The sequence below is a fragment of the Dromaius novaehollandiae genome, chromosome 11, assembly GCF_036370855.1.
Source record: "Dromaius novaehollandiae isolate bDroNov1 chromosome 11, bDroNov1.hap1, whole genome shotgun sequence".
Classification (NCBI taxonomy): domain Eukaryota; kingdom Metazoa; phylum Chordata; class Aves; order Casuariiformes; family Dromaiidae; genus Dromaius; species Dromaius novaehollandiae.
This window is the reverse complement of record NC_088108.1, coordinates 3374728-3402143: the sequence shown is the minus strand read 5'-3', so window position 1 is coordinate 3402143 and position 27416 is coordinate 3374728. Positions and strand designations below refer to the sequence as shown.

General features: G+C 42.6%; 2 protein-coding genes across 6 annotated transcripts; one reads left to right on the top strand and one right to left on the bottom strand.

Moving 5' to 3' along the window:
* Window positions 1-110: 110 nt before the first annotated feature.
* LOC112983239 (centrin-2) lies at window positions 111-4759 on the bottom strand. The gene is made up of 5 exons (XM_026100220.2): window positions 4646-4759; window positions 4237-4395; window positions 2561-2689; window positions 1704-1841; window positions 111-884 (listed from the first exon to the last, which is right to left on the bottom strand). The coding sequence occupies exons 1-5, from the start codon at window positions 4715-4717 to the stop codon at window positions 795-797; spliced, it is 588 nt and encodes a 195-aa protein (XP_025956005.2). The 5' UTR covers window positions 4718-4759; the 3' UTR covers window positions 111-794.
* A 255-nt stretch (window positions 4760-5014) lies between these two features.
* On the top strand, window positions 5015-17872 carry NSDHL (NAD(P) dependent steroid dehydrogenase-like). Of its 5 annotated transcripts, none has more exons than XM_026100252.2 (9): window positions 5015-5084; window positions 6081-6224; window positions 6732-6781; window positions 9392-9553; window positions 10529-10675; window positions 12128-12256; window positions 14305-14447; window positions 16044-16146; window positions 16862-17872. In XM_026100252.2, the coding sequence occupies exons 3-9, from the start codon at window positions 6761-6763 to the stop codon at window positions 17195-17197; spliced, it is 1041 nt and encodes a 346-aa protein (XP_025956037.2). In that variant the 5' UTR covers window positions 5015-5084; window positions 6081-6224; window positions 6732-6760; the 3' UTR covers window positions 17198-17872. The 5 variants fall into 5 exon arrangements, with proteins under 5 accessions (XP_025956037.2, XP_025956043.2, XP_064374127.1 ...); XM_026100258.2 differs by having other exon boundaries at window positions 5031-5111; XM_064518057.1 differs by having other exon boundaries at window positions 5072-5122.
* The last annotated feature ends 9544 nt before the right edge of the window (window positions 17873-27416 follow it).

The following is a 27416-nucleotide window of genomic DNA, read 5'->3' as shown; positions in this document are numbered from 1 at the left end:
CTTATAAAAAAAAATACCTGGAAGAATTGTTTTATTGTTTACCAGCAAATCAGAGTGAATGCTGCACCAGCGGACTTGTTCATATTTTTGTATACTTTCCACAACTCTGATGGCTTAAAATAAGAAACTTTATTTAAAATACAAGCCTACATTTGAAGCCGTATTCCCCCAAACATACAGAGCTCTAATCACCAGAACTGGTAACTTCCCCCCCCCCTTTTTTTTTTTTGCAGAAATTTCTTCAAACTTGTGAGTTGAATAGCAGTAAATTAAGTTGTACCAGTCTATCTACTTACTTTTTCAGTTTAAAGAACATATTAAAAAAGGGGAAGGGAATAATCTCCATGAGACAGAGTAAAAAAACCTGATCCCTGCAAATACATCATATAAAGAATTTATGATAACTGGGTCCAAACCAAGGCATTAGACCAAAATACCCCTTCAACTGGTGGGAAATACAGATTTACACTATATGGTTTTCAGACCTCTCTTAACCAAACCATAAGCATTTGACACATGGTTTTTAGTCAAATAAGAATCTGAATACTGTCACTGAAAATGTGATTTGTGTATCCAAATCATAACAATGTTAAATCTTACAAGCACAAACTAGCAACTATGTTTCTACATTTAAACAGTTCAGCAGTTGGTAACTGTACACAGACATAAATTTAAGATCATCAAAAAATATTGATCTAACTTATTTGTTGTCTCAAAAGAAATAAAAGACTGGAAAAAAGTGGGACACCTACCAAATGTATATGCACATGTGCAAAAATAAATAAAATTCAGTTTCAGTAAAGGCTGGTCTTCTTCATGATCCGCAAGAATTCTTGCTCATTCACTTCCCCATCCCCATCTCTATCTGCTTCATCAATCATTTCCTGAAAGACATTTGTGTTCAGAAATTAGGTTAGATCCCCTCATACTAGAAGGGAAAACAGTTTTAGCTCAATGTGACACCTACCATGCTACAAAGAATTTACTAAATCAAATATTAACATGTTCATATATATACACATACATCCACACACACTATATATATACACTTATAAATGTGTGTATAATAAGTTGTATTATAGGAACTCTCCTAGAAGAAACAAAATGCTTGGAATAGAGTAATTCCTTTTACATCACCCTAACTCCATAATACTGCAATTCTACTGACACTGTGACAGTTATTGTGATATAGTTTGGGCAGCCACGTATGCTTAACCTATCTTAAGCCTTAGAATCTATTTCACAGTCAAAAATTGAGAGACGTTCTTCTATTTCTTCTGGGGTAAAGGGGAGATTTTCATAACAGCTCAAGCGTAAAGATCCCTTAGGATCCTAGAGAACAGCATCTAAAACTAAGAGACTGCTGCCTTTACTTAAAAGCTCATTTGCTCCGAAAGGGCTTCCTTCCCCCACCGAGACACAAGTTCCCGTTCCTTATTTCTGCTAGCTCTAGGGCTCAGCAAACCAGTCAGAAAGATGGTTCAGCACTCTAAACAGAAGGAAGATTAGATTCAGTGACTATTTAAACAGATTTTAGAATAATGTCAATATGAAACCAAGTAATACATGAATACTCAGTGTCTGCCTTCATATTTAATGGACTCACTGCACTCTGCACTTTACTATGTCTGCTATACACAAAGGCAGTCACTGTGTGTTCAGGCATGACACAGTTTCATATTTATGTTGTACCAGGCACAAACCTGCAGCTCTTCGTCTGTGAGATTTTCCCCCAGTTCTTTGGCTACACGTTTGAGGTTTTTGAAAGAGATTTTGCCAGTTTCATCATCATCAAAGAGTTTGAAAGCTTTGAGAATCTCCTCCTTGGAATCTTTTTCAGCCTTAAGGAAGTTTTTGAGGAAAAAAAAATGGTTATGTTGTAGGTAACACTCAAAATAAAGACTGCACCTATAAAACACCAACATTAGGGGGGGAAAAAAAAGGAAAAAAGCAAGAAACTTAAGAGTAAATTTAAAGAAGCCCAGCAAGCAGGAAGCACACGCATAAAAACTGAAGGAAGTCAGAGAACCTTAACTTGCCCACACAGCAATGCCTCCTGAACCTCAGGGTTTCAGCAAGATTTTTTTCCTATCTAGAAACATTTCTCAGGGATTTCAGTATCCTCCACTGTTCAGTATTTGTTTTTACCTGATGTAGTCTATGATTTTTAAAAGCCCAGGTTTCATCTGTAATTATTTTATAAACTTAGGAAAAAAACCCAGTACATTGCTACCTTGTCATCCACATAATGTGTGAAAACTCCTGACAGCTTTCTGCAGGCCAGAGCTGTTTTTCATCTGCGTTAAAAATCTTGATTGCAATGTTCTCCCTTTAACAACTGGTCTTGTATGTGTGAAAAAGCAGCTTATTAATGATATCATTCTTTCAACCTTAACTTGAAAAATATGATAGGGTAGTCCCCATCTTGCAATTACAACTTTTACATATTTTGTTGCCAAGATTAAGACAGTGCCTTTAACTACCACTAAACCCAAAGGAGATGAAAGGTACTCAACCATTTTCAAAATTGCTTCCTCTTTGACTTTCAAAATTTATATACCATTTTCTGTGTCATCACCACCCAGAAGTCATTGAAACTGATTTTTCCTGTTCCTTCCTTATCAATATCTGATATCATTTTCTTGATCTCTTCTTTTTTTGGTTCAAACCCTAGAGCTCTCATGGCTACCTGCAAGGACAAAGAAATGATAAGCTATGCAAAATTGTAAAGAACGTGACAGAATGAAAAAAAAAAAGTTAAACTTCATGCCATACCATGTTAAAACAAGCATTTCGTGTCTCAAAGAAAATAGCAAGATCAAGGAGCAGTCTTAGAGCAATGCTTTTCTACACACAAGGCCATATCAAGATGCGGAAAACGGGCATGCAGCAATTAATATTCTGGAGTCACACCTTTACTTAACTCAAATTTCCTAAACACATCTCAGCCATTGCATCCACCACCCCTAGGTCAGAGCTGGCAAGAATATGGCAGATAAAACTATATAACAGAATCTTGGGAGAAAAGTTATTTCTAAGAAAATCTTGATTCTTTCATGAAGTCTTAGTATGCCCATTTTGGTATATATCTTTTTAATTCCTGTGATAAGTACTCAGAGCATAAAAGAATCCTGCTTCCGTTAATATTTTGAAGGAAGAAAACCCACACTGTTGCATAACACCAGCACAGTGCTACAGATAGCATTTTGTAAGGCTACTGGAAAATAGAACATTATCTCTTCCCTGTCGATGGAATTGCTACTGGTATTCCCTTTGGAACAAGAAACAAGGCAATTACAGAATAAAAAAGAAAAAAAAAGTATGTGTCAGACCTTGTTGTAAGCAGACAGATAAATGGAAGACATAGGAACGTTGCAACAAAATACCCTCAAAAAAAGCAGCTCTAATAAAGAGGCTTTCATCGTACCTGCAACTCTGCAGAATTTTAACAGCTCTTAATCTGATGGCACAAAGATGGAAGCCCTTAAGCTTGTAGGCCACAATGAACTTAAGCCAGTTAATTTTTCATCCTAGTGACAAGACTTATTTCAATGAATGTAGGGAAAACAGAAAGCAAACACTCTGCACCCCTTCGAGACAACATTCCTACAAGCAGCATATTGAAGGATGCCTTCACTTGTGCACACCCACATGCTTTACTTTTTCCTTCTGTGATGAACAGGCAAATGACTACCTAAAAATCATTGATCCTCCTCCCTATTGCCTTAAGTAATATGGGCATCCAACTTGCAAATAGGAAGGGCAAATTCTGAAAGCAAAAGAGTCCTAGTTTATTGATTATTATTCTTCCCAAAGCAAAAGGGTGGAGAGACACAGAAGATATTCTGCAACATCTAAAGCCATGAAAATGAATAGCATTGGTGTATTCTATAGCTGGGCTAACCTAATTTCTAAAGTATGCAATCCTCAACCACAACTAGCAGAAAAAAAGCCTTTTTTCTTAATATGCAGAAAACCTTTCTGTTTTACTAACATGGAAGGAGATAATAGAGAAAATGCAGAACAAAGTGTTTTTGCCAGCCCGGTTCTAGAGACACCTGACACAGCAGTAGGGAGTTATAATCAAAGAGAAACGTGCCTATCTGTTGCAAGACATTGTGTTGGAAAAAAAACACGTTTTTTTCTTCTTTTCCTGTTTAACATCATTCAGGTGCAATGGCCCTTTTACTTTATGACCCGAGTTCGAGCGTACTTTTAGCACTGGGAAATCCTTGCCTTTAACTCCTTGACATCTATGCTGCCGGTGCCGTCTGTGTCAAACAGGTCGAAAGCCTCGCGGATCTCCTGCTTCTGGTCCTCCGTGAGCTCCAGCTTGGCACTGGCTTTCTTCCTCTGGGACGTGGCTCCCAGCGAGGGCTTCTTAAAGCTGGAGGCCTTGGCACGGCAACACAAGAGCACACGGGCATCAGGCCGCCGCGACGGACGCAAGGCCGCGGTGAGGGCGGCTCAGGCCCGCAGGACAGCGGCCGCCTCAGCGCCAGCCCCCGCCGCGGCCCCGGGCCGCTCCGGGTGCACAGGGGCCGCAGCCCCGCGGCCGTGGCGCCGGGAGGCCGGGGAGGAGCAGCGCGGCGGCCGAGGCCCCGTCCCGCCGTGTCGCGTCGCGTCGCGGCCCGACCGCACTCACCATCCCGGCGGCCGGTGCCGTTAGGGAAGCTCCGGTCCTGAGCAGCCCGCTGTCAATGCCACCCTTCCCCATTGGCTATTGCCCCTACGCTGCTGCTATGGCAACCCTCGCTCCCATTGGTGGAGAGCTGGAGGCCGGAGGCTCTTGGATGATAGCTATTGGCCAAAACGTGCTGGAGCGTATCCTAGGGGAGATATACGGGGAAGAACAACCTTTCCGCCTTCTGTCAACACGATTGGCTGAAGTGGAGAGGCTGGGGCCAATCAGCGAGCGGCAGCCGGCTGGCGCGATGCTGGGCCCAGGCGCGCGGGAGGAGCGTGGACCAGAGAGCCCGGTGAGTGGGCGGGGCTGGCTGGAAACCTCGGCGCTGATTGGTGGGCGGGGGGGCGTGGCCAAAGCAGGGGGAGGAGCTGGGCGGTGGCGGCGAGGAGCGGCGCAGGTGGGTGCGGGCGGCAGCAGGCAGGGAGTGAGTTTGGGGTCCGTGAGGGGGGCTGGAGCGTGTGGGAGGCCGCGGGCTGGGGCTGGGGCTGGGGCTGGGGCTGGGGCTGGGGCTGGGGCTGGGGGAAGAGGGGCGCTGCGGGGCCGTGAGGGGCTTGGGGGGAGTGGGAGGCCGGGGCTGTGTGGGGGGAGGCTGAGGCGGGTGAGAGGGTGGGGGGGGGCAGGCTGGGGGTGTGAGGGAAGCCGGGCGTGCGTGGGGGGCGGAGGGGGGGAAGGGCGTGGGGGTCTCTGGGAAGGGGGGTGAAAGAGCTGGAAGGAGGCTGGAGGCAGCGCGGTTCATAAATAGCCGTCTGGAGGAGGGAAAGGCCCGCGTGCGAGGAGGATGCGGCAGTGGGGACAGCGGGAGGGCGGGTCATCTTTGTGCCAGTGCTTCCAAACCAGCCCATTGCTCCTGGCTCAACGGGCACCGGTTGTGCTGCTGCGTCTGGCGTTTTCCTTGCCGCTTCAAAGGCCTTTTCAGGAAATAAAAGCAAGGGAACTGCAAGCTGCGCAGCGCGCTGAGTGAGCCACTTCAGCAGACACTTGCGAGCATGGTACAATGATAACTTTATTGCAGCGTTGGTGCAGCTGTTTCACCCTTTGTGCTCACCTGGCCCTCCTCCAGTTGTGTTGGCAGTAGTGTTCACGTGCTCGCGAAACGGGGTGGACAGAGACCTGCTCTGGCTGCAGACCAATCCAGGCAGAAAGTGATTAATTTTCAACTAGTTGCATCCTTGATCGATCTCAATCCGTGAATAATAGGAGATGTTGGAAACATCTGACTAGGAATGAGGATGGAATCAGCCTTTAAAGCAGTAGTTTGTGATATTATTGGCTTAAAGTGACTGAAGAACTATGAGAAGTTTTAGTGTATGGTTTTTTTTTGTGTGTGTGTTCTAAACAGATCTAAATAGGGATATTCTATTTTTCTGTCTTTAAATTATATCCCATACTGTAGGATCCCAGCTGAGTTGGGAATTTTGTTTGCTGTTTCTGGGAGGAAGAATACATTTCAATGAAATTTTGGTGGCATCGACAGCCTGTGGTGTGATAAACTGGAAAATCTCAGCACTGGTTCCCATCTCTTTGCTGACAGGCATCAGTGAGTACCTAGGTTTCTTGCGTGCTGTGTGTCTGCTGGTTTTGCACGGGCGGATGCTGAAATGCTTGAACTTCAGTTTATTTAATTGTTTCTAACATTCTTCAGCACCTATACTCTTGGAGAGAGGATTGCCAATGACTAGGATCATGTTCATGTTATTTGGAGTATAAAGATTCAGATTTAAAGGAAGCGTGAAGCTAATGCTAGCTAAAATGAAACAGTACCTTTGTTGCTGGGGTATTTTATTTTATTAGAACTGTGCTTTTGAGAATGCTGTTTAATGTTGCTGTTAATGCTGTGCTGTCTGTTTTGTTCAGCAGGGCAGGGAATATTACCTGGTTCTTTTCATGCTTCTGCTTTAGCATAATGGCTTCACATTTCAATTTCTATAATTAGAAATCTGTAATTACAAAGAAAAACTGTTTTGTCTTAATGGCATACTTCAGCATGTGATATAAGGACTGTGAATAAAGTAACATTCTTTTTTATTTTTTCTTTTAAAAAAAGAAATTTGGTGGTAGTGAATCCTCTGAGAAATGGCCACACACCTCAGACTGGTAAGTGGAGAACTCAAACATTGTTTTATGAAGGATTGTCTTATGCAAACTTACTTTCATAGGTGTTTCCTCTGAACATTATTAGAAAAGACATGAGACTGTTTCTGCATTAATGCTAACTCCAAAGATACTGCTTGTGGAAAAGTGATTCATCAGGTAATCTGTTTGCAGGAGAGTTTGCTGTTGTTACAGTTCTGAAGATACTCAGGAATGCTCAAAGCCTCTAAGAAGAACAGTGGTTTTGCCTGTGCTGCCAAATCAATAGGTCTGGAGATCCAGTAACAACAGGGTCATTCCAACATGCATTAAAACAATATTCCATGTTGTAATGCAGATAAGGGCCCAGCTGAAGTCCCTGGTATATACTAGACCATTGCAACCTCTTTCTGTGACTGATGCATTGAATGCAGAAAGCTAGAATGTGGAAACAATAACATGTTGCTTGGAGTTCAGACTTCATTCTTAGGAATACAATTTACTAAGCTGTTCTGTTGCATTACCTATATTTCTTTTTTATGAGAAATTTCTAGCTTCAGGACTATTTTCTCATAGCCTCTTCTTAAGCTTACAGAACACCAGGGATTCTCAGATATTTAGAAAACAAGGAAACAAAAAAGCAAAGTAGCATCATGTTAGAAAGCATGAGCAAGCTGTTTTATCTTCATGGCACAACACTGTGGACTGATAGTAGTTTATATCCTAAAATAGGTAAAATCATGTGTAGCCTGGCTTTCTACTTGAGTTTTCTAACAGGGCTAATTAGTCTAGGAGCAGTAATGTGTTAGATGCAGTTATACTAATTCTGGTCTTTGAGCTGGTTCATTTAGTACTTGCCCAAGGGGTCTGTATACTAGATTGTAGTGCATATTATAAATATGCACTAAAGACTAAATAAATCTGCTTCTTATCACCAGTTAGAATACTGTGCTTTACTTGGGCAAGGGGCAAACTGTCCTACAGAAAAACCTGGACCGTCTAATCTGTAGTACTAGAAAATGATTCTAAGACTTTGAGCCAGATGGAGGGCATCATTCTCTCTCTGTATAGAACTTGGATTTACCTACATCTTAAGTACTGTGTACAGTTCTGGTTTTCCCAATTTATGAAGAACATACTGGAATATGAAAGAGTATAGGGAAAGACAAGTAAAAATATCAGTGGAATGGAGCAACGGACTTTGAAGAGTCCTAGCCTTTTTAGTCTTTCCTCAAATGTGGAGAGGAAACTGATAACGGGAATGATGTGACTGAATTTACAAAATCAGGAAGGTGATGAGTAAGGCAAACATAAAACAATTCTCTGTTGAATCCTGTGATATTAAAGCTAGGGAGCACTTGGTAGTAGGAAACAGGCCTAAAAAAGATAACAGGCTACTTTACACAGCAGGCAGTGAACTTCTGGAATTTGCTGACATACAGGTTGTAGAGACAGACATGACCAGCAAGGTCAAGAAAGAGTCAGGCAAGTACATGGAGGTCCAGAAATGGACACTAGAAGGGAGAGACAACGCTGTCTCTTCTGTCATTTCCAATACATCATCTTGTGGATGCTGGGGGAATACAAGGAGAGTGAACTGCAGGAGTGTTTAGACTCGCATGCTCTTGGTTTGTTCTCTTCTCAACTATCAAAAACAGAATATTGGACCAACTCAATAGAATTTTATGTTCTTCATTAGAGTGTACTTTACATGTGCCATCCCAAATAACAAGTTATACTTTAATGTAAGTGAACAAGCACTTTTTTTGTCTCTGTTATGGATAACTGATACTCCTCAGCAGAACCTTTCTTTAAAGATGTAACATTTGGAAACCTTCAAACAATTGCAGCCTTTGTGTGGTTTCACTCAGTTAAAATTCCCTTTAGCTCAACAGAATAACTGCAGAAGTGGAGTTTGTATAGCAACAATAAGAAGCAAATCTATTTCCAATGATGACAGAGCATTCTTTGTACAAATGTTTCTGCAGGCTTATTGCTTGTATATTCCCTGTTGCCAGTGAGGTTTCCAGACTCATCCTAGTTAGATGAGTGACCAGACCAGAATCTGTTAATTAGTGACTCTAGCCATTGATTTTAAAAAGCTTTTTAGGAGAGGAAAAAAAAAAGAGACTAATGACTAATAGAAAAGGATAAGCTTTGCCTTTACTTGATTGCTTTCTTGGTGGGGAAGAGCCTAAGTTTTGCATTACTGGGAATGGCTTTGTCCTTGCTAACTGTGACAGTTTTAGTATTTTGAGTTCTCTGTGCTGTGTGGCTGAGGTAAGTTTTGTTGCTTTACCAGCAAGGCAGAGCTGGTTGAAGCTAGTCGTCTTTCTCTTTCCTCCTAGGCAAGCCAGTTAATTATGTGGCAGAATCCTGCCAAAATATTAACCAGCTTGTGTGGACTAATGGCAAGGCTGAACTCTAACGTACTGTGATAGTACAGACACACTTGAAAAGTCTTCTGACACCTGAATTTAGATTCCTTCAATTAACCTAGGTACTGATTACAACAATTGTGGTTGTGCAAAATTCCAGCCCATAAATATCTTACAGAATTTAGATCCAAGTTTACTTGTATGGTTTGTTGGTGTATGTTTGCTTGCTATGATAATTTCTTCTTTGTCTCTGCAGACCAGTAGGAAATGCACAGTGATTGGTGGTTCAGGATTCTTAGGCCAGCACATGGTGGAGCAGCTCCTGGACAAAGGCTACTCTGTCAATGTGTTTGATATTCGGAAGGGATTTGAGAATGAGAAGGTGCAGTTTTTCCTGGGAGATCTGTGCAGCAAAGAGGTAGAAACTAACAACAGTAAATGAGCTGGGTAGAAGGGAAGGATGTCTTTTGAAACAAACGTTCATTTGAACAGCTAACCAAGCTTTTTCTGAAGCACTGAATCAGTTCTTTGAGAGAACTTCTTGAGAACGTCTTACATAGCAGGTATCCTGAAAGCACTATATAGGTTGTGGGGGGGGGGGTATGTGGATATGTATCCTCCCTCTCCTCTTTCCCAGTGAAGTCAGTAACTTTAAAGAGTTTTCTGTGGAACATTTAAATAAATATATCTGAGGTCTGCTTGGAGCTGACAGGAACAGAACTTATTTGTGTATTAGGATTTCTATTACTGTGAGCTCAGTTGTACAGTCTAATTACTGTCACTGTTGGTAATTGCGTGTGGGTGTTCTCTCAGCTCACCTCAGCTGTATGAGAATGACAGAATGCATTATTTTATTTTTCACAGTTAAGGCAGACTAAGACCTCTTGGACACTTATGCCTTAACTCAGTCATGCATGTGAGCCTTGGCAAAAACATTTGTATGCAATATGAAGAGACATGTCCCCACTAATATGAGGCATTGTATCTCAGAGTTTTATGACAGTCATCTCAAAAACAGTGTCATGGGGTACAGTCAGAAGTTAAACCTGCTATATGCTAAGTTTTCTCACTCCTATCTCCAGGTAATCTTGAGTCTCATAGCTACCTTTGAGGCACCTGAAAATAGCTGTCTAGATAGCCTCCAGGTCTCAAAGTTCCCTGGTTCCTCTTTGGAAGGAAAAGATGTGCATTTCTGCCTAGCAAGAAGGATAGGACATTGTGAAGATGGCAGAGATGATCCCATTTCTGCTGCTCACCTTTATGGGAGGAATGTGATCTGAAATTTGAGTGAGAAAAAGAACTGTGTTTTATATCCTTCCTTCTAGATGCTAGTCTAGAATAGTAGATGCTATTCTTGCTGTTTCATTTCTGTCTTATACCATCTGTCTTCTAGGCCTTGCTCCCAGCTTTACAAGGTGTGTCAGTGGCATTTCATTGTGCATCACCAGCACCTTCCAGTGACAACAGGGAACTGTTTTATAAGGTGAATTTTATGGGAACCAAAACAGTCATTGAAGCCTGCAAAGAAGCTGGAGTGCCGGTAAGGGCAGAAAAGCACATGGGGAGTAGAAGATGCTGATGTGACTTTATAAATTTTGAACTATGGACCAATTTCAATCTGGCTTGATAGCAGGGAAAAGCTTTCTGAGAAACTGAATTCCTATTTGTTCCATGCAAATAAGTAGAAGAGAGACTATTGCTATCCCACTGAGAGAGTCTGATGTAAGCTCAATCCCTGCTGGTCACGGAAAACCTACACATCATAATTTTCTCAGTACAGGAAAAGCGTCCATTAGAATCTGTCATATTAGACACCTGGGAATTCTGCCAAGGGAGAATGGCTGACAGGTGGATACTTTCATGCTTTTAATGAAGGGCCAACTCTAAATATAGTTTTTCCTGCAGTGAAAGTATTTGTGGCATCTATTACTTACATAAATTCTTTGATGTATTAAGGAGAAGGAATATGCTTGTGCCACAGTCTCAGTATAATTCAATTCAGAAAGTCATTTGTCCACGAAAGAAAAAGCCAAAGGAAACCAGAATGCTGTTCAGGTGTATGGGTTTGTTTTGTTTTTTTAATGTTTTTTTGATAGCACGTGAGTTTTTATTTAAACTTTTACCAAATTTCCAAGCACAGTGTATGTGAAGGTCCCTTACTTATTCTGGTCAGAAACGTTACTTGCAAAGCACGTGTTTTGCATTGTCCATGTACATATACAGAGCTGACTATTTACAATTAAATTATGTACATCATAAAGGACTCTCAGCCCACAGTTTTTCTTCTCCTGTAACAAGCTGTTGTAGGAAATGGGCCATGTAGTGTTTACCTTCAGGCTTAGTCTGGGTGCTGTCAGAGCAAGAGCTAAGTCTTGTTGGAACTTGTTGGATCCAGTCATCTTTCTATTACAATATTGTTTAACACCACGTGTTTCTGATTATTCAAATGAATCACTGACTTCCTGTTTTGAATCCATTAGGGTACATTTTTATCCAGCAAAAACATCCAGGATAAAAATTCTCTTTTGTTTTAATCCAGCATGATATTGTTATTGTAAAGGTGAACAGATGCGTCTTAAAAGTACTCATTGTGTGTTAAGTGTAAAAATGTGCCAAGTCAAGTGGGCACTCTGTTTTCTTTGGAGATGTTTTCCTCTTGACTGATTGCACTGGAAGCTTGTTGAAATGTGTACTTCACCTGCTTCTGAAGTGTTTTGTTACTACTTTAGTAAGATTTCTTGCTCTTTCAGGCAAGAGTTGTGCTTTCATCTGCTTTAGGTAGCAGTAACAATGTGAAGGAATCGATTAAGAATGTGTGAGGTTTTTGTACCTGAAGTTTCAGATATTAAGTTAAACCATGTCTAGGAGAACATGGGTTATTCTCTGTAGAATCGATTGATTAAACATTATTGCTGTCTTTACTCCTGCTCTGTAAGTAATGACCCTTTTGTCCTAGGTTTCAAACAACTGTTTTCTTTCACATCTATTGCAGAAACTCGTGTTAACTAGCAGTGCCAGTGTTGTTTTTGAGGGCACAGATATAAAAAATGGAACAGAAGACCTCCCTTATGCAAAAAAACCAATTGACTATTACACAGAAACGAAGATCCTACAGGAGAAGGTATTTGTCATCATAGGTTTAACACTATTATTCTTAAGGCTTGTAACTCTCCACCCTGGAGCAGGGCATGCCATGGGGGACACAACAGACTCTTCAAGATCGGACATATCTCTGTTGTTCTCCAGAATCTCTGTTTCATCAAAAAAAAAGAAGTCTCTTGTTCTTATTGTTGGGAAGAAAATCTGTCTAAAATGATGCACATGTAACAAAGTCTGCTGGAGTTCTATTTCTGTTATAGTTGCAGAGTTTCTGAGAAAATTCCCTGCTTTTCAATAAAGCTGTCTGATCTTAGCCCTCTCATTCTCATCTTGGGAACTAGTAAGCTGAAGAAACATGGTCATTCATTCTTTTTCTGTTACAGAGAAGTATGAGAGGTGGCTGCCACTTCCATCTTTAACAAATGATTCCCATGCTTTTGCCTAAGCATACTGATGGAGCGATACAGGGGATGCTTTCTTAGCAGCTGTCAGTGTTATTCCAGTCCAAATATAAAAGTGCTCAGTTTTGTCTTCCTCATTTGGTGAAACTCTAAGCAGTCTTTTTAGTTAATAAAAAGAGGATAAAATAAAGCTGTGACATAAATTACTAGGAGAGTTGACTGAAACAGTGTGTCACACTGTTGGGGGGGGGGTCTCTTTCTGGAGAAAGAATAGAAGAATTGGCAGAGAGGTCTTAAATCACCTAAAATGTCACAATCCCCTTTATGAACAGATCCAGCTTCATTTTAAGAGCAGCTGGGGGCAATATTCTGACTTCTCTGCTGCTATTGGAAGGCTGCCTCAGAATGACACTTACCTGATTTTGCAGCCTAAAGTTACTAATGGCAATGGGCATGTGTTTCTGTTGAGATTCTCAGCAAGTTACTGGAGAAGGACAAGATGAGATGGAGATAGAGTTAAGGGCATGCCAGCTTAATGACATGTCATCAGCAAATTCTGTTGACCATAAACTGAAAATATTCTTGTTAAAGTATTAAAATTCCCGTGCATCTGAATGTTCACTACTTTGGACATTTGCAGATCACCAGTATCTGTTCTGCTTTTAGAATTCTTAATGCTGCAGTTTTTGTGGTTTAAGCATAGCATGCCAATGTTTTGAATTAAAACAAATGTTTTTTCACATGTTTTTCAATTGTTTGCATTTTAATTGTGGATAGAACTTATTTGTGTAAGAAGAATTTACACTTGCATCTAGACCAAAGTAGATAGTGTATCCTGTTAAGCAGAGTATTAGACTTAGCAGTTTTCCTTATGTTCCTTGAAAAGGGCTTAATTGACAACACAACATCAAAACATCTGTTCATTTACAAGCATACTGGCTTTGCACTAAAGTGGACTAATAAAGTGGAAGCTTATGAGTAGAAATCAAATCTAGCCCCATGTTCTTGTAATTATGTCTGCTGGGTGAAACAGTGAAAGTATTCAGTGTTTATTTGTATGTGTTGCTCTTGGCTTTTAATAGGAAAGATAGCAGCTATTAAAATTAGAACACCTTGTTTGGAAATTCCTGGTGGAATTAAATCTTCTTCAAAGATGCCTTGCTGGATCTGCTTAGTACTTGGTGCTGCCAGGAAAATGGGATGACACCCCTTCTGAATGTGATTGAGAAGGCCTATGATGGAAAGCTTCCACTAATTGATGACAGAGATGGACACTGAACTGCTTAGTGTCCTTCATCTCTTCTCCAACATGTCTGTAAAGATTTTGGAGAGTGAAAGAACTTTCAAAATTCCTCCGGTCTTCATGGCCTTACATGAGAGAGCTTAAGAGCTCTTTCCCTTTGCCAATTGATTCATTAAGTAAGTTCACTAATGAAAACAGATGTTTCTCTGTTGCCTTTCTCATTAACTAGTAGTGGGAAAAGAGGTAGACTAAGAGGAAGAATAATTTGTAAAGACATGGATGAATAGTAATCCTTTTACTGATGTCTTCTCCAAAAAGATGTGGGAACCTCCGCCCTATTTAACGATGAGTTAGGGATATATTGCTAAGCTCTATCTTTCTTCCCAGCCTTTCTCTCCTGACTTGAATACCCTTTTTCCTCTGCAGGAAGTGCTGAGAGCAAATGACCCAGACAACAATTTCTTCACTACTGCTATTCGCCCGCATGGGATATTTGGCCCTAGAGATCCTCAGCTGGTTCCTATCCTCATCCAAGCAGCTAAGAGTGGCAAAATGAAGTTCATGATTGGGTGAGCAAGGCTCAGTCAGTTTACAGTTTTTGTTAAAATTCATGCTAAACCCACAAAGCCCCTTTTAGAAGGGAATAATATTAAATCAGTAGTGTTGTGATCTTCTCTAATATTCATCCCTGTCCTATGGTGCTCAACATCTGAGGAGGAAGCAGGATTTAAGCTTCTGCACTGGCAATTTCTGCTTGAGAACTGCAATATAATTCTAAGAAAAAAGTAATTTTCTTCAATTTTTCACTTATGATCAGGATTCTTCTCTGTGCGGGACTCATGCACTCAGACGAATGAGTGTTCTTTGTACAAAAGTAATACCAGTGAGGAAAGCTGACATAGCCTGAGTGATCTTGTGATCTTTGTACAACCTAAGAGTTCTCCTTTTAAATACAAGACTGCTCAGATTACTTGCTGTTAATTTACCTGATATACACTTCTGGCATTTGGGGGGGGTCTTACTGTCATACCCACATTCTAATTGTATTTTAATATTTCTGATGATAAGATCAAAGATATTTGCCTTATTGTGCCTGGCACAGCTTCTAGTGGACTCCTGAAATTTTAGAGCAAGAAAGGATTTGATCTACTACTAAGAATTTTAACTGTTGTATTCTGCTCTTGAAAATAAATCTCCTTTTTAATTTATAATAGATTTTTATTGCATGCAGGGGGCTGGTTTATGTGTGTATGGGAATATGTGAATGAATATGTGTGCGGACTGGGGTGGGAGGAAGAAATGGAATAGTTGGTTGTTGTTCTTTGTTGCACCGTACTTCAGAAATGATCTGTCAAACTGAGCTGAGTAGTAAACCTGAATAAACTCGAGCTTTCCAGTTAGTGCCATTCTTCACTAAAATTTGCTCAGATATGCCTCCCTCATCTGAGTTTTCCTAGTGCTATAAAGACTTGTGTATCCTTTCCAAGAAAGAGAATAAAATAGCCATTCATCCATGAATGCCAGGAATGAGAATTATTAATCATCAGAATGTTGGATTACAACAATATTGTTTTCATGGCAAAAGGAGTGTGATGATGACTTTGTAACAAACAGTTTGTTTGATTTAACTGGACTCTTGAAAGTGATATGCAGATTCATTTTCTAATTCTGTGTAGAAATAGATTTAACACAGTGGGTTAAATCTGTTTCTGCTAGGACTGAATTGGCTTATTGAGGGAGTAAGTTAAAATTTCATGAGCCAAGAAATTCATAATGGAAAGCTTGTCCTTAAGTGACTCTGTGTGCTAGTTACTAGTCTGTTTCTGTCTGTTCTTCTGTGGATCATTCTTCTGATTCTGAGACCTCTAGAATTTGAAACACCTAGAAATTTGGCAACTCATAAGGTTTAAAAAGGGTTCTCTTACAGGAGTAGAAACTTTCTGAGGGTCTTGATGAACTGAGACAATAATGCTTTGACTCTGCCTCCAGCCTGAAGATGTAGAGTCTTCATCTGACAGGATATGGTCTGAAGTTGCAGCACAACAGAAGGGGAGAAGAAGAAACTTAGAACAAATATATGTTGAGTGAAAGTCCTTCTTTTTGCCACAAACACATTTTCAGCTTGGATTGCCTTTCTGTTAAACTTTTTCCTTTTGTCTGTGCAGAGATGGAAAGAACTTGGTAGATTTCACCTATGTGGAAAATGTGGTGCATGGACACATTCTAGCTGCAGAACACCTTCAGAAAGACTCTCCCCTGTGTGGGAAGGTAAGAAAGGAACTAGCAAGTGGTAGGGGAGTGGGTGTCACCTAGCCAAACTTCACCTGCAAAGCTCACCTGGTTCCATGTGTCTGTTCTGTAACTAATGCTGATTTCATCTGTATTGAACATCTTGGAGATGAGTGGGACTAGCTTGCACAGGTCTATTTTTTTCTGTCTGTGGATATAATGATTGGTTGTACATCTGGTTGTACATCTGGTGATGGTTCTTTGCAAGCATGTAGGCTAAGATATATGAATATACTTGAACTTCATTCTAGAGCACTCCTTGAGAAAGGAAATCTGGACAAAATTCTTGGCACCCTAGATATGTGCTTAAGAAAGGCAGTTACTTAGCTCTTGCAATACAGTTCTGCAGAAATTTTTATAGATTTTGATCCACCACTGTGCTCTGGGCACACACAATACATATGGCCAGGATGCTTTAGCATGTTTGCATTGTATTGTATTGTTCAGTTTGACCATTTGTGAGTAATCTAAGGTCTGTAATCTCAGGAGCAGCTAGCTTCCTTAGCAAAGAGGAGGTTCATCACTTTTTCAGACAGAGGTAATTGGTGCCAATCAGTTTCTCATGGAAGCATCTTTTCATTCATGTCTGGGATATCAGTCTCATCAGCTTAACGTGAGGTGGGCCAGCACAGAGATGAGTTTGTGCAAACAGTAATGTTTTTGTCATCTGGCTTTCTGTCTTCCTCTCTTTCAGGCATTTCATATCACAAATGATGAACCTGTTCCTTTCTGGGCATTCATGTCCCGTATCTTGACTGGCTTGAACTACGATATGCCCAAGTACCAGATCCCCTATTGGCTGGCATATTACCTTGCCTTCTTTCTTTCTCTTGTGCTGTTGCTGCTAAGTCCACTGGTCACCATCAAGCCCACTTTTACCCCTATGCGGGTAGCGTTAGCTGGAACTTTTCACTACTACAGTTGTGAACGGGCCAAGAGAGACATGGGCTACAAGCCGGTGGTGAGCTTGGATGAAGCAATAGAGAGGACTCTCCAGAGCTACCCCCACCTGCGCCGGGCTAAGGCCTGAGAAGTCCTAGAGGGATTTTCTTCTACTTGATTTTCCAGTGCTTTGACAGCTTAACACTGAAGCAAGCTTCACTAATTCTCTGGAAAAAGGAATCTTCCCCAAGTCCCTCCTCCTCATTACCATCATCAAGAAAGTTCTCTCTGGGTGGAAAAAACTTCATGTAGTAGCTGTGCTAACAGTTCTTTTCTGTGTGGCTGATTGTTCTGAAACAGCTGATGAACCCTAAGGACTATGGGTAAACAAACACCCTGCTGTGCCCTTTTCAATCCCAACCCAGCAAATTCCTTACTCTTCTCTCTCCACCCTTGTCCTGTTTTGTTGCTCTGGTGATTCCACCTGCCTCTTCTCATAGCTTCAGATTGAGTAATGAAATATTTCTTACGATTGGTTCCTCTCTGTGGTTTGGCCTTTTCTATACAAGAGCAATGAAAGAAGTTCACACCAAAAAGGAGTTCTGCCACCATTTCTTTTAATTTATTGAAGTTGATTTTATTATTCTGGGACTGCTCTTGGATCTCTCCATGATTGATGGGTGATTTGACTTCTTTTTAAAGTATCAGAAGAAAACCTGAGAAATGGCATACTAGGCTTGTCCTTGTAAGGAAGCTTGTGCCTTTGTTTTTGCAGGAGCCTATTTCTATTCAAAAGTAACACAAATAAATCAAGAAGAAACAACTTCCTAATCTTGTGTTCCATCTTTGAAAGGGCAGATTCTGTTCTGAACATCTCAGCATAAATAGGATTTTAGTCATTCCCTTTGGGGGGGAGGGGGTGATGGTGGAATTTTTGCTGTGGCTGTTCTCAGTCGGCACGTACTATTTTACCATAGCTTGCTCACTCCCCATGGGAACTACACTATGAAAGATCCTGCTGCACAAGGCTCCAATCTCGTCTGGCGTGCCACTGTCTGATACTGGTGATTCTGTTGCTTTGACCACTCATTACACGAAAAACTTTTTCCCACAAGAAAATGGTTATTGTAATGCTGTGTTCACCAAGCTGTTTAGTTTGACATTTATATTAACTTTACTTTACCCCATAATCTTGCTAAGTGCTTCAGTTTGGCTTTGTTTTTAAATGAAGAGCTTAGGTTAGAATTGGAACTTCCCTCTGTGCCAGTTCCCGTCTCTCCAGGAGTCTTGGTGTTTCAAATTTCAAAATGTATGGGAGGTGCCCCACTATGTGCTCATACTGTGCCTAGTTCAGTGAGCCTTAACCTCATCTGGGAGCTCTGTACTGCTGGAATCCTCTAGAAATAAGATTATTTTAGCTGCTTGTTATTTTCTGGAAAGCTTTATGTTGGTCTTTTTTTCCTGGAAACTTTTATTTGATTCTTTTAAGAGCTAGTTTGTTCTTTCAGACTTTGTTGTGCTAGATCTTGAAGTAAATATTAGCTGGTTGCTTGGGTTGGTTTGCTCTTCACACAGTTGCTGTTCACAGCTGTCAGCCACATTGGCCATTTTTTGCAGGCCGCAGGATTAAACATTTAAAGCTTGGATTGAAAGCTTGAGTTGCAAACCTTCAGCGGCGTGTTGATCAAAAGCAGCCCTGTGAGTCCATAGTTTTCTGGAATCTGTTTGTCATCCTGCATCCAGTGTCAGTGGGAGACAGATGCCTCTGTTAACCTGAGCTGTTTTGCTCCATGCAGTCATATCAGGCAAATAGCATCAATATGCTGGCACAAATCCCATCTTAATGGAAAGATGCAGTTTCTATGACATAAGTGGATACAAGTTTCCCCTTCAGATCTTTAAAAATGTGTAACTTATAAACACTCGCACTGTGGAACCATACCTGGCTGAGAGACATTGCTTTATTGCCAGGGCTTTGGCAATAGCCAATAAATTAGCCCAACATCTCACCTGCTTTAAGGAGTGAGGAAGGACCAAAACATGTCCATGTTCCACTCTGTGGAGCTGGACTCAGCACCAGTTTTTGAAATGTACTCAACAAACATGACACTTTTAAGTCATTAACAGGAATGGCCTTGTGAAAACAGGCAATTCAAATATACCTCTGCTATGTGCAGTAGAGGTGCCTGCTAAACCCAAACTGGTACACATGCAAATAGCCCTGAGGGACAGAGCATTTGAGCTGAGGTGTAATGCTACACTGAACTACTGCTTTTGGGACTCATGCTGCAGTGCAGTAGGGAACACGGGCAAATCAGGCTGTTAGGAACTATCTCAACTCTGTGCCGTGCTGCATAATGGGGTACACCTGGCCATCTCTCCAAGCTTCAACTCCCCATCTGCAAAATAAAAATAACACTGCCCTCACTCAGAGAGGAGGTGAGAGAATAGGATGTTACTAAGTGAGAAGAGCAAGCACTATAATTACTTGAAGTAAAAAATAAGAAATAAGCTCACAGAAACACATTTTGGCCTCTAGATGGCATTTCCCAGCTAGATTTATCCTGCAGCTTCAAACAGTCCGAAAAGCCTGTTTCTCAATCCTTGGACATCGTTCTGGTGGAGTGTTACTCATCTCCCTGTGTCCTTGGAGAACTGTCAGGGTAAGAGGTAAATAACATCCACCCAGCAGGTGCTACAGAAACAAGAGGCACTGGAAGTTCAAGTCTGCTGGATAAAAAGCAGCAAGCAATATGTTTTCCCTCACGTGTTTGGTTGATACAAGAGTAAACCAGAGGTTTGCTTCCGTGGGGGCAAGTGGTTTCCCAATGTTGGGCACTGAAAGAAGCATTGCATCATGCTGAAGTTGGTTTGACTTGGTACTCCCTATATAATTAGGTCAGTACCCAGCATTTCTTATGGGAGTCTGACTAGCTTCTGTTTTCCAAAACAGAAGTAAACTCACAAAGTTGCTGTGGTTGATCCTAATGTCAGCATGTCTGTACCCCTGACCGTTACAAAGGAGAAAGCTTGCTTCATCCATAGTCTCTTCTGTTCCTGACCAAATCTCCTCCTCTCAGCTCCTTTTCTCAGTATTCCCCAACTGGGGAAACAGTTGGATCCTTTCGTACTCTTTCTCCTGTGCGTTATTTGTCATGCTTCCTCTTCACACACTATCTTTTTTGGGGGTGTGTGTGTGTGCGGGGGACAGGGGCATAGAAAGCAAAATTGCCATTGTCAAAAGTTTCTTTCAAGTATCTTGGGTCAAATGCAGTTGCAATCTGCCACTGTCAGTAATATTCGATAAGAGCTGCCAGAGGCTTCAATGAATTTCTTAGACCACTCTTGTCAAACTTTTTATCTCTATTGCTTTGCTTTCCTGGCTTTTTCTTGCTTCAGTGACTAATCTTGCTGACCTGAGACATTTCTTGGTTTGAGGAGTGGTGGGAGAGATAAAGGAGATATCATCTACAGCTTCCTCTAGAGAAACAGGAAAGAGAGAGAGAGGAGGAAGTTAGTTCTAGGTGGTGTTAGTTCTAGGTGGAGTTAAAGTAACCGAGAACACCCTCGGTTACTCCCCCTCTTAACAGAAAGACTGCAAAGGGTGCATAAGCACTGGAGGAATGTTACAGTCAAAGAAATGCCTTGCAGTCTTGCCCTGAGTTAGACTGCTGGGGAGCTCTTGTCCAGGTACACCTCACTGTCAGGAAGGAAAAATGATGGCTTGGTTGTAATTGCTTGAAACAGATAAGAGGAGCAGTTGATGAAAAAGCAGGTCAGAAACTACCTTGCATATCCAGTGAGCAGAGAGGCATGGAGGCAATTTGAAGTCAAGCCTGAGATGGGTATGTAGAAGGTTTCAGGTGGAGGATAACATTAGCATGTCACAGGCGTATGGCTCAGTTACAGCTGTGGAAGCTCACTGCCTTTGAAGACTTATAAATACTGGGACCTGCCATGCCATCACACTGCTCAAATGCAGCCTTTTATGAAAGTCTGTATGTGGCGTCTTTTGACTTAGTAGATCCTTGCATACGTTATTCAAATCTGCTGATGCTAGTGATCTCCAGGCTCTGGTATGACTTCCCACACCTTTTAGCCCTGCAGAGCCAAATATGGCATGAGGGGGCTGGAATATGCCCCTTGAGAGAACTGGTTACCGAGTTTCGCTAATTCTTATGCAAACGTTTGGAAAGTGCCAGGCCCACAGGTGTAAGTGATGGTGCAACTTGCCATTATTATGGGAAAAGGAAAACAACTTGCTTGCCTCAGAGACCAGAAGAAGCTTGCTGAGCTGGTGATGAGAAATAAATACGCAGCTCTGTACTTGCAACAGAGCACGTCTGAGGTGTTTCTGTTACCAGATTGCACATGTTGTTTTACTGTCTTAACAATACCGTCAGCCTGGCACTATAGCCACAGCCTCTCCTATGCCTTGAGTTTGCTGGCAAGCTCATCCTGTCTTAGCACTGAGAGCTCCTGGCCTTCTCTGTAGGTGCGTCTTTATGACCATGGGCGGTTTCCTGGTGAGATTACTGTATTCTCGCACTAAATAATCAAGCATATATGATTCTGTTTTGCTACCTGCTATTAGGAAGGCGAGGTCTGGCATTTTGGCAGTGCTTTATAATGACACCTCATGAAAAACCTGTTTGATTCCCTTGCAACAAATGGGTACACCCATTTGATTTTACGCCCTTCTACTCATCACGGCTCTGCTCAGTCTCTGTTGAGGCTTTGGTTTTCTGTCACCTTGGCAAAGGCCCAAAGGACTGATTGATTTGTGACCTTCCTTCTACCTTCACTGCAAGGATGAGGGCTAGCTAGTTACACAGGAGAAAGTGTCATCTGAAAAGCTGGAAATGCTCCAATGGAATTCAGTGCTCCTGAGTGCTGTTGAGTCATATTTCATGGCTAGAAAAGACCTGATAAATTTAAGAATATATCATAACAACTGTTCAAATACAAGCTGCGCTGGTGAGGGAGATCGCGTGCCTCTCCGGGCGGAAGTGCGTTGTTGTCAGAGTGGTGACAAGAATCACCGTGCTCCCTGGTGCACCCGTCTTCCTGTAAAACGGGCTGCCTGGCTGTGCGACTTGAGCAGCTTCCTACCTTCTAGACATCACTAGTTCAAAAGCTATGTGTACTGCACCTGTAGGAAGGAGCATGCTGCGGAGTTACGCAAACTGGTTGTAAACAGGCTGTCTCTGGAGGTAGTAGCAGTGTGCTCATGGCAGCAGAGAGCTTAGAGCAGACTGATTTACCCTGTCAAGAAGTGACTGCTGTTCAGGCACAACTGCAGTTTGCAGCCAGCCAGACCTGCTGGCCTGATCGACATTGCTAGCTGTCAGCTTTTAAGTACTTACTCTGTATGGCCCAGCTGCTGGGGTTTGGCTAAGGAATCCCTTCTGGGACAGCTTCTGGACTTCTTCAAGAAATGGAGAACTAATCTGTTCATGTTTCAGAGCACTGGCAGTGTTTAACGCCCATTGCTGTTCCAAAAACCCCAAACCCAAAACTTCAAACCCAAAATCTAGTTTCCAATTGGAATATGCTTAGTTGGAGCATTGGTCGTCAGCTTTCCTATTTTTATTTCCTGGATGCAAATGCCCTTCGTATGTTCTATCCCTGAAAATTTTCCTACACCATGGTCAAGTCATCTCCATTTTTTTTCCTCTTTTTTGTGGAGCTAAGCAGCCTGAGTCCTTCCAGTCTTTTGCTGTTAGACATTCTCTCAAGTCTGCAAGTGGTTTCTGTGGCTGCAGCTTCCTTGTGTGAGGCAATTCTTATGTTTCACTGATCCCAAATGACCTGCTTTACAATGCACCGAGACTATGAGGGAGGCAGATAAACAGTAGTGAAACACACATTAACCAGTGCTAACTGTGCAACATCATTATGAGAGGTGCTTGTGTTTTTCTCTTAAAGAAGATGCAGGGAGAATCCATTTCCGGGTAAAATCAGATACTTCAGGCTGAAATTTACCTTCAGCTGTTACAGAAGGATAAGGTTTCCTAACTGGAGATGGCAAAAGGGCTCTTTCAGCCTTCAGATTCCTCCCTCCTCCCCTGCTGCCGGAAGTTTTGTGTGTCCCTGGAAGAGGTAGCGTTGTTTCAACAGGGCGACAGAACCTTCCTGCTGCTGTGGGCTGGGCTGGCTTCTCCCGCGCACCGGCGGGGCAGCGTTAGCCCCACCTTTGGCTGCTAGCCTGAGCAGGGAGTCAAGATCTGCAGTGGGGTGGGAGTGTTTTCAAACCAGACCCTCTGTGCAGAGGAAAACAGCCCCTCTTTGATTCTGCTCCTGTACTGATGGAGTTAAGGGCTTCTTTTCTGCTGACTTTGGTACATGCAGAGTTTGTTCTAGAGACGTGCAAGTTAACTCTGTTGTTTCCAGCTGTGGTTGGCCTTGCTGGTGAGTCTGAGTTTGGTGGCTGTGTCCTGAAGTGTGGTGCATTTGTCAGTATTTAACCTGTAATGGCTAGCTTGGGAAAGCTGCTACTTCTTGCAGTGGCAAAGGTTGGTTACTTCTGTTAGCTTCCAGCTTTTATCAGTCTTGCAATTACTACTGTATATATTTGCAAATAGAGGGAAACAAAGGCCCGGGTTCATTCCCCCTTCCGTGTCCCCCCACTGCCTACTTATGTTAGGAACCACAGTTAGGAATCCACTTACTCTGGAGTCTTTCCCTGAGCCTCTTAAGAAGCGAGAGAAACTGGGCTTCTGATCTGGGGTGACTTGATGGTGCTGCATTTCAGTGGCCTTGTGGTGTGGTGCTGTACCAGGTGTCACACAGGTCTACCACTTGCTGGGAAAAAGCTTCTGCCTCTGGCCACTGCTGTGCTTTTGAAATGCCATGTCATTAAAAAATGAATATATTTGCTGTAATTATGAGGAAGAAAAATACTCATCAGGGTTTCTGTGCCTGCTGGTGTGAGTGACATTCACTTACACTTGGGAAAGACTGGTTTATCTAAGAGCTTAATTGGAATAAAAATACAAACGGTTGTTTGGGACTGGTTGTCCCTAACTGTTCAAGCTGCTGCATACCACAGATGTGCTTGATGAGCTCTGTTCGCAATAGAGAGGGAGTGTGACTTGTGGTGACGCAACAGCCCTGGCAATATTTAGTGCAAGGTAAGCCGTCTGCATTGCTGGCCATGGTTATTTTTATCTGAACAGAGAGTGTGAAACCCCTTTTCTACCAAAAAAAAAAAAAAAAAAAAAGTTCCTATTCCGTTCTTCTTGCTGGGAAATAAAAGATAAAGCTCTGCTTTATGTTAATATGCTTGTACTACTTTTGCGTGATATTCAACATCTGTGACCCTCTGGCATTGTCCTAGTCCATGCAAGAAAGACAGATGGTCCCTTTCTATCTATTCTATGCCAGTGCTGGAAGAAAACTGTTTTTGAGACTTCCTTCTTTTAAGGCTTTTTAAAGCATTCTCTCTCTCAGCTGCTAATAGGGAAACCCACCCCTCGAGAACTCTGTCACGTTCACGCTGTTCTTGGAGCATCCAGTCTCCTGCTCCTCCTGAGCAGCAGCCGTGATGAGAAGTTTCTGTGCTTTACTCTTTCCGCGGAAAGTGGTGTTCAGCAGCTGGTGTGTGCTCACTCTATGGTGTTGGGGCTGCTGTGTTCGTTAGGGCCGTGGTGGTGTCTTGCGTGATCCTCTTGTGCAGACCTCAAATCTCTGAAATACATGAGCTTGATTCTTCTTGTTATTGCCTTAGTGTAAATGAAAGTAAGTGAAGGACTACACTGCTTCAAAACTGATGGGACAGAGGGAATTGGAGCTGCTGGAGAGGTCCCAGGTTTAATCACAACAATAAGCCCAGTACCTTTCCTGCAAGGCACCAGCTGGAGAGCAGGTGCTGCTGCAGTAGAGTCTGTGCTACCTGATGGTGACCTGCGGTCCATGGGCTCAGCAAGGAGGGAGAACTGCAGTGGTTTATTCAGGCCTGACTGATCACAGTTTCTATCCCTACTGCTCTTCCTCAGTGTCACTGTGGGACTTGGGCAAATCCTGTAGTGTTTTTTCCTGGTTCCTCGGTGTAGATCTCAGATAACAGAGGTTCACAAGGATTCTGTATTCAAAATGCTTGCAAGAGAGATTGGTACCTCAGCACTGGTGGGACCACAGGTATCAGGGGAAGGAGTATGTATTGCTTCCCCCGTCCGGGGCTGCAGTTCACCAGTCAATCATGGCATCTTAATTAAATAAAATGAAATGGTAACACATTTAAATGGGAAATGGGCTGGAAGGGGGAATAGTAGTGGAATAAAGTCTCTTTTATTCTGGCGTAAACTGACCATGCGTGGCAGTTGTAGCAGTATCGTATTTCTCCCCTGGCTTTCCCGGACAAGCCTTGACTCTCCTCTTGCCGTGCTCCCAAGGAGGCCCATGTGGCCAGTGTGACATATAGCAATGAGCAGGTGAAAGCTTTCCTTCACTCAACAACTGCTGTTCTGCGTTAGCCTTACATCTCACAACTGCATTAGCCCATAGCTTTAATGACAGAGACAGCGTTTGCACCAGAAAACCATGGCTACATTCAGCGAAATGAGGTGTCTTCCATTGTCCATCCTCTCAGGAGCACTGCCACAAGCTTAGCACAGTGCGGAGAACTTGGTGTGGGGCTGAGGTGTCAGTAAGGGCCACTGATGCAGACCTCAGACTGGAGTAGCAAGGGGGCTGACTTCTGATATGTGGGAAGGCCGTTGAAGGTCAGGACTGAATCAGTGGGGCTTTGGATGGCATCAGGAGGTTGTACGTGCAGGGTGAAGACTGAGAAGCCTTCAGAGTATGAAATGACTGTGGGCCAGGGCTTGAATGGTGGTTGTTTAAATCATGTTGTTGGAGGGGAAGAAGTGTGCTGCAGGGCTTTTCTCTGTATTTCACTTGGCTACATGCTGTGCAACGTCTGTCATTAGCAGTGTGCTCATCTGAGGTGTTGTGATGGAGTTGCCAGCACAGAAGCAGATTTTCCTCTGTTTTACCTTGCTACCACACCCCTGAATTTAAGACTTGTCTTTGGAAGTTTTGTACATACTCTTGAGCCAGTATTTTCAATCTAATAACAAAATGTTAGTTATCACTGTACTTATCTCCTCTTAGTTAATTAGAAAAGCAATTCTTTGCTGTGTTCCTTTCTTCTAAGGAAGATGCTATAGACATCATTGCAACTAATGTTTTAGTGTGCATCTGTGCCAGTTCAAAGAAACAGTTGTCTGCAGCTAGTAAAACAACAGTCAGTCAGCTTCTGTGTCTATTGTTCTATGACCTCCTTATCCATTTTTTTGGTGTTTAATATTAAGGTGATCGTAATAGGTGCTATATATTTTTTTTTTGAACATTGACTGCAGAACAGTGTGTTCACACTGGAAAAAGAATATAGTCCTTAGACCCTGGGGAGTCCCTTTTGCTCCCTTGGCAGAGGACCTATCGTACCCAAAAGGCTAGTCAAGCTATTAGTCACTATTATTTCAGGAAGGAACCTGAACGAACCTTCAGCAAGTGAAGGGATGACTTGGGGTTACAGAAATTAAGACTGCACTGTCAGCTGGAGCCCTGAAGCAGAAGATCCTTTACAGAGGTAGGAATGGTGCATTTTAAACAGGCTGTTTCCTGAGTTGGACACCCTTCCGTGCCCACTCTGAGTTTGAGGTGCGGCTCTGTAAATACTGCATCTTCTCTCCAGTGCCTATCTCAGCTGAGATCATCATCGGCCTCTGCGGAAGACAGCGCAGCTGAGCTGAGCTCTGTGGTGCTGCTGCTGTTGCACCGCAAGTAGTTCAGAGAAAAAGATCTGGCATTGGAATAACAATTTTGACATCAGGGCTTTTCAGATGTTATCTTCACTATGCTGCTGGGAGCCAGGGAGGGGTTATTAGCTCTGTTAAAGCCGGGAGCAGTGGGGGTTTGCCCAGTGTCCTACAGCAGATCAGTCACAGAGCTGCAAGGAGAACACAGGAGTACTTCTCTCCAAGGCCCCTTCTACTACAAACTCAATGTTACTTCTGATCAATTTGTAGAGCACTCACTGGTGGCTCATGCAGAAGCAATTTTTAGATGTGGTGACATACTTCGCCTCCAGCAGAAAGGATAGGAGGAGGAGAGGAATAACAGCAGCAGAAGAATCTAAGACCAAACACCGAGATAAGAGCTCGCTATTGAGTGCGTATGTAGAACAACTGCTCTGGGCCCAAGGGGCGGGGGATCATGTGTGCTGATGGCTGCAGAGATGGGGAAAGGTTCTGCGACAGTTGCCCAGATAGAGGCTTCGTTTTCTTCTTGCCCTCCTGTGGCAGCTCTGAGATGATGCCTTGACTTCTTAGAAGTGCTCTGAACTCAAGTCTCCAACCATTAGT

Coding starts and splice junctions, on each gene's coding strand:
- NSDHL (XM_026100252.2), top strand. CDS start 6,761: ATGGCCACACACCTCAGACTG. Junction 9,554..10,528: donor GAGATCTGTGCAGCAAAGAG/GTAGAAACTAAC, acceptor TCTGTCTTCTAG/GCCTTGCTCCCAGCTTTACA. Junction 14,448..16,043: donor AAAATGAAGTTCATGATTGG/GTGAGCAAGGCT, acceptor TTGTCTGTGCAG/AGATGGAAAGAACTTGGTAG.
- LOC112983239 (XM_026100220.2), bottom strand. CDS start 4,717: ATGGGGAAGGGTGGCATTGACAGCGGGCTGCTCAGGACCGGAGCTTCC. Junction 2,690..4,236: donor TAGATGTCAAGGAGTTAAAG/GCAAGGATTTCC, acceptor TTGTCCTTGCAG/GTAGCCATGAGAGCTCTAGG. Junction 885..1,703: donor TCACAGACGAAGAGCTGCAG/GTTTGTGCCTGG, acceptor AATGTCTTTCAG/GAAATGATTGATGAAGCAGA.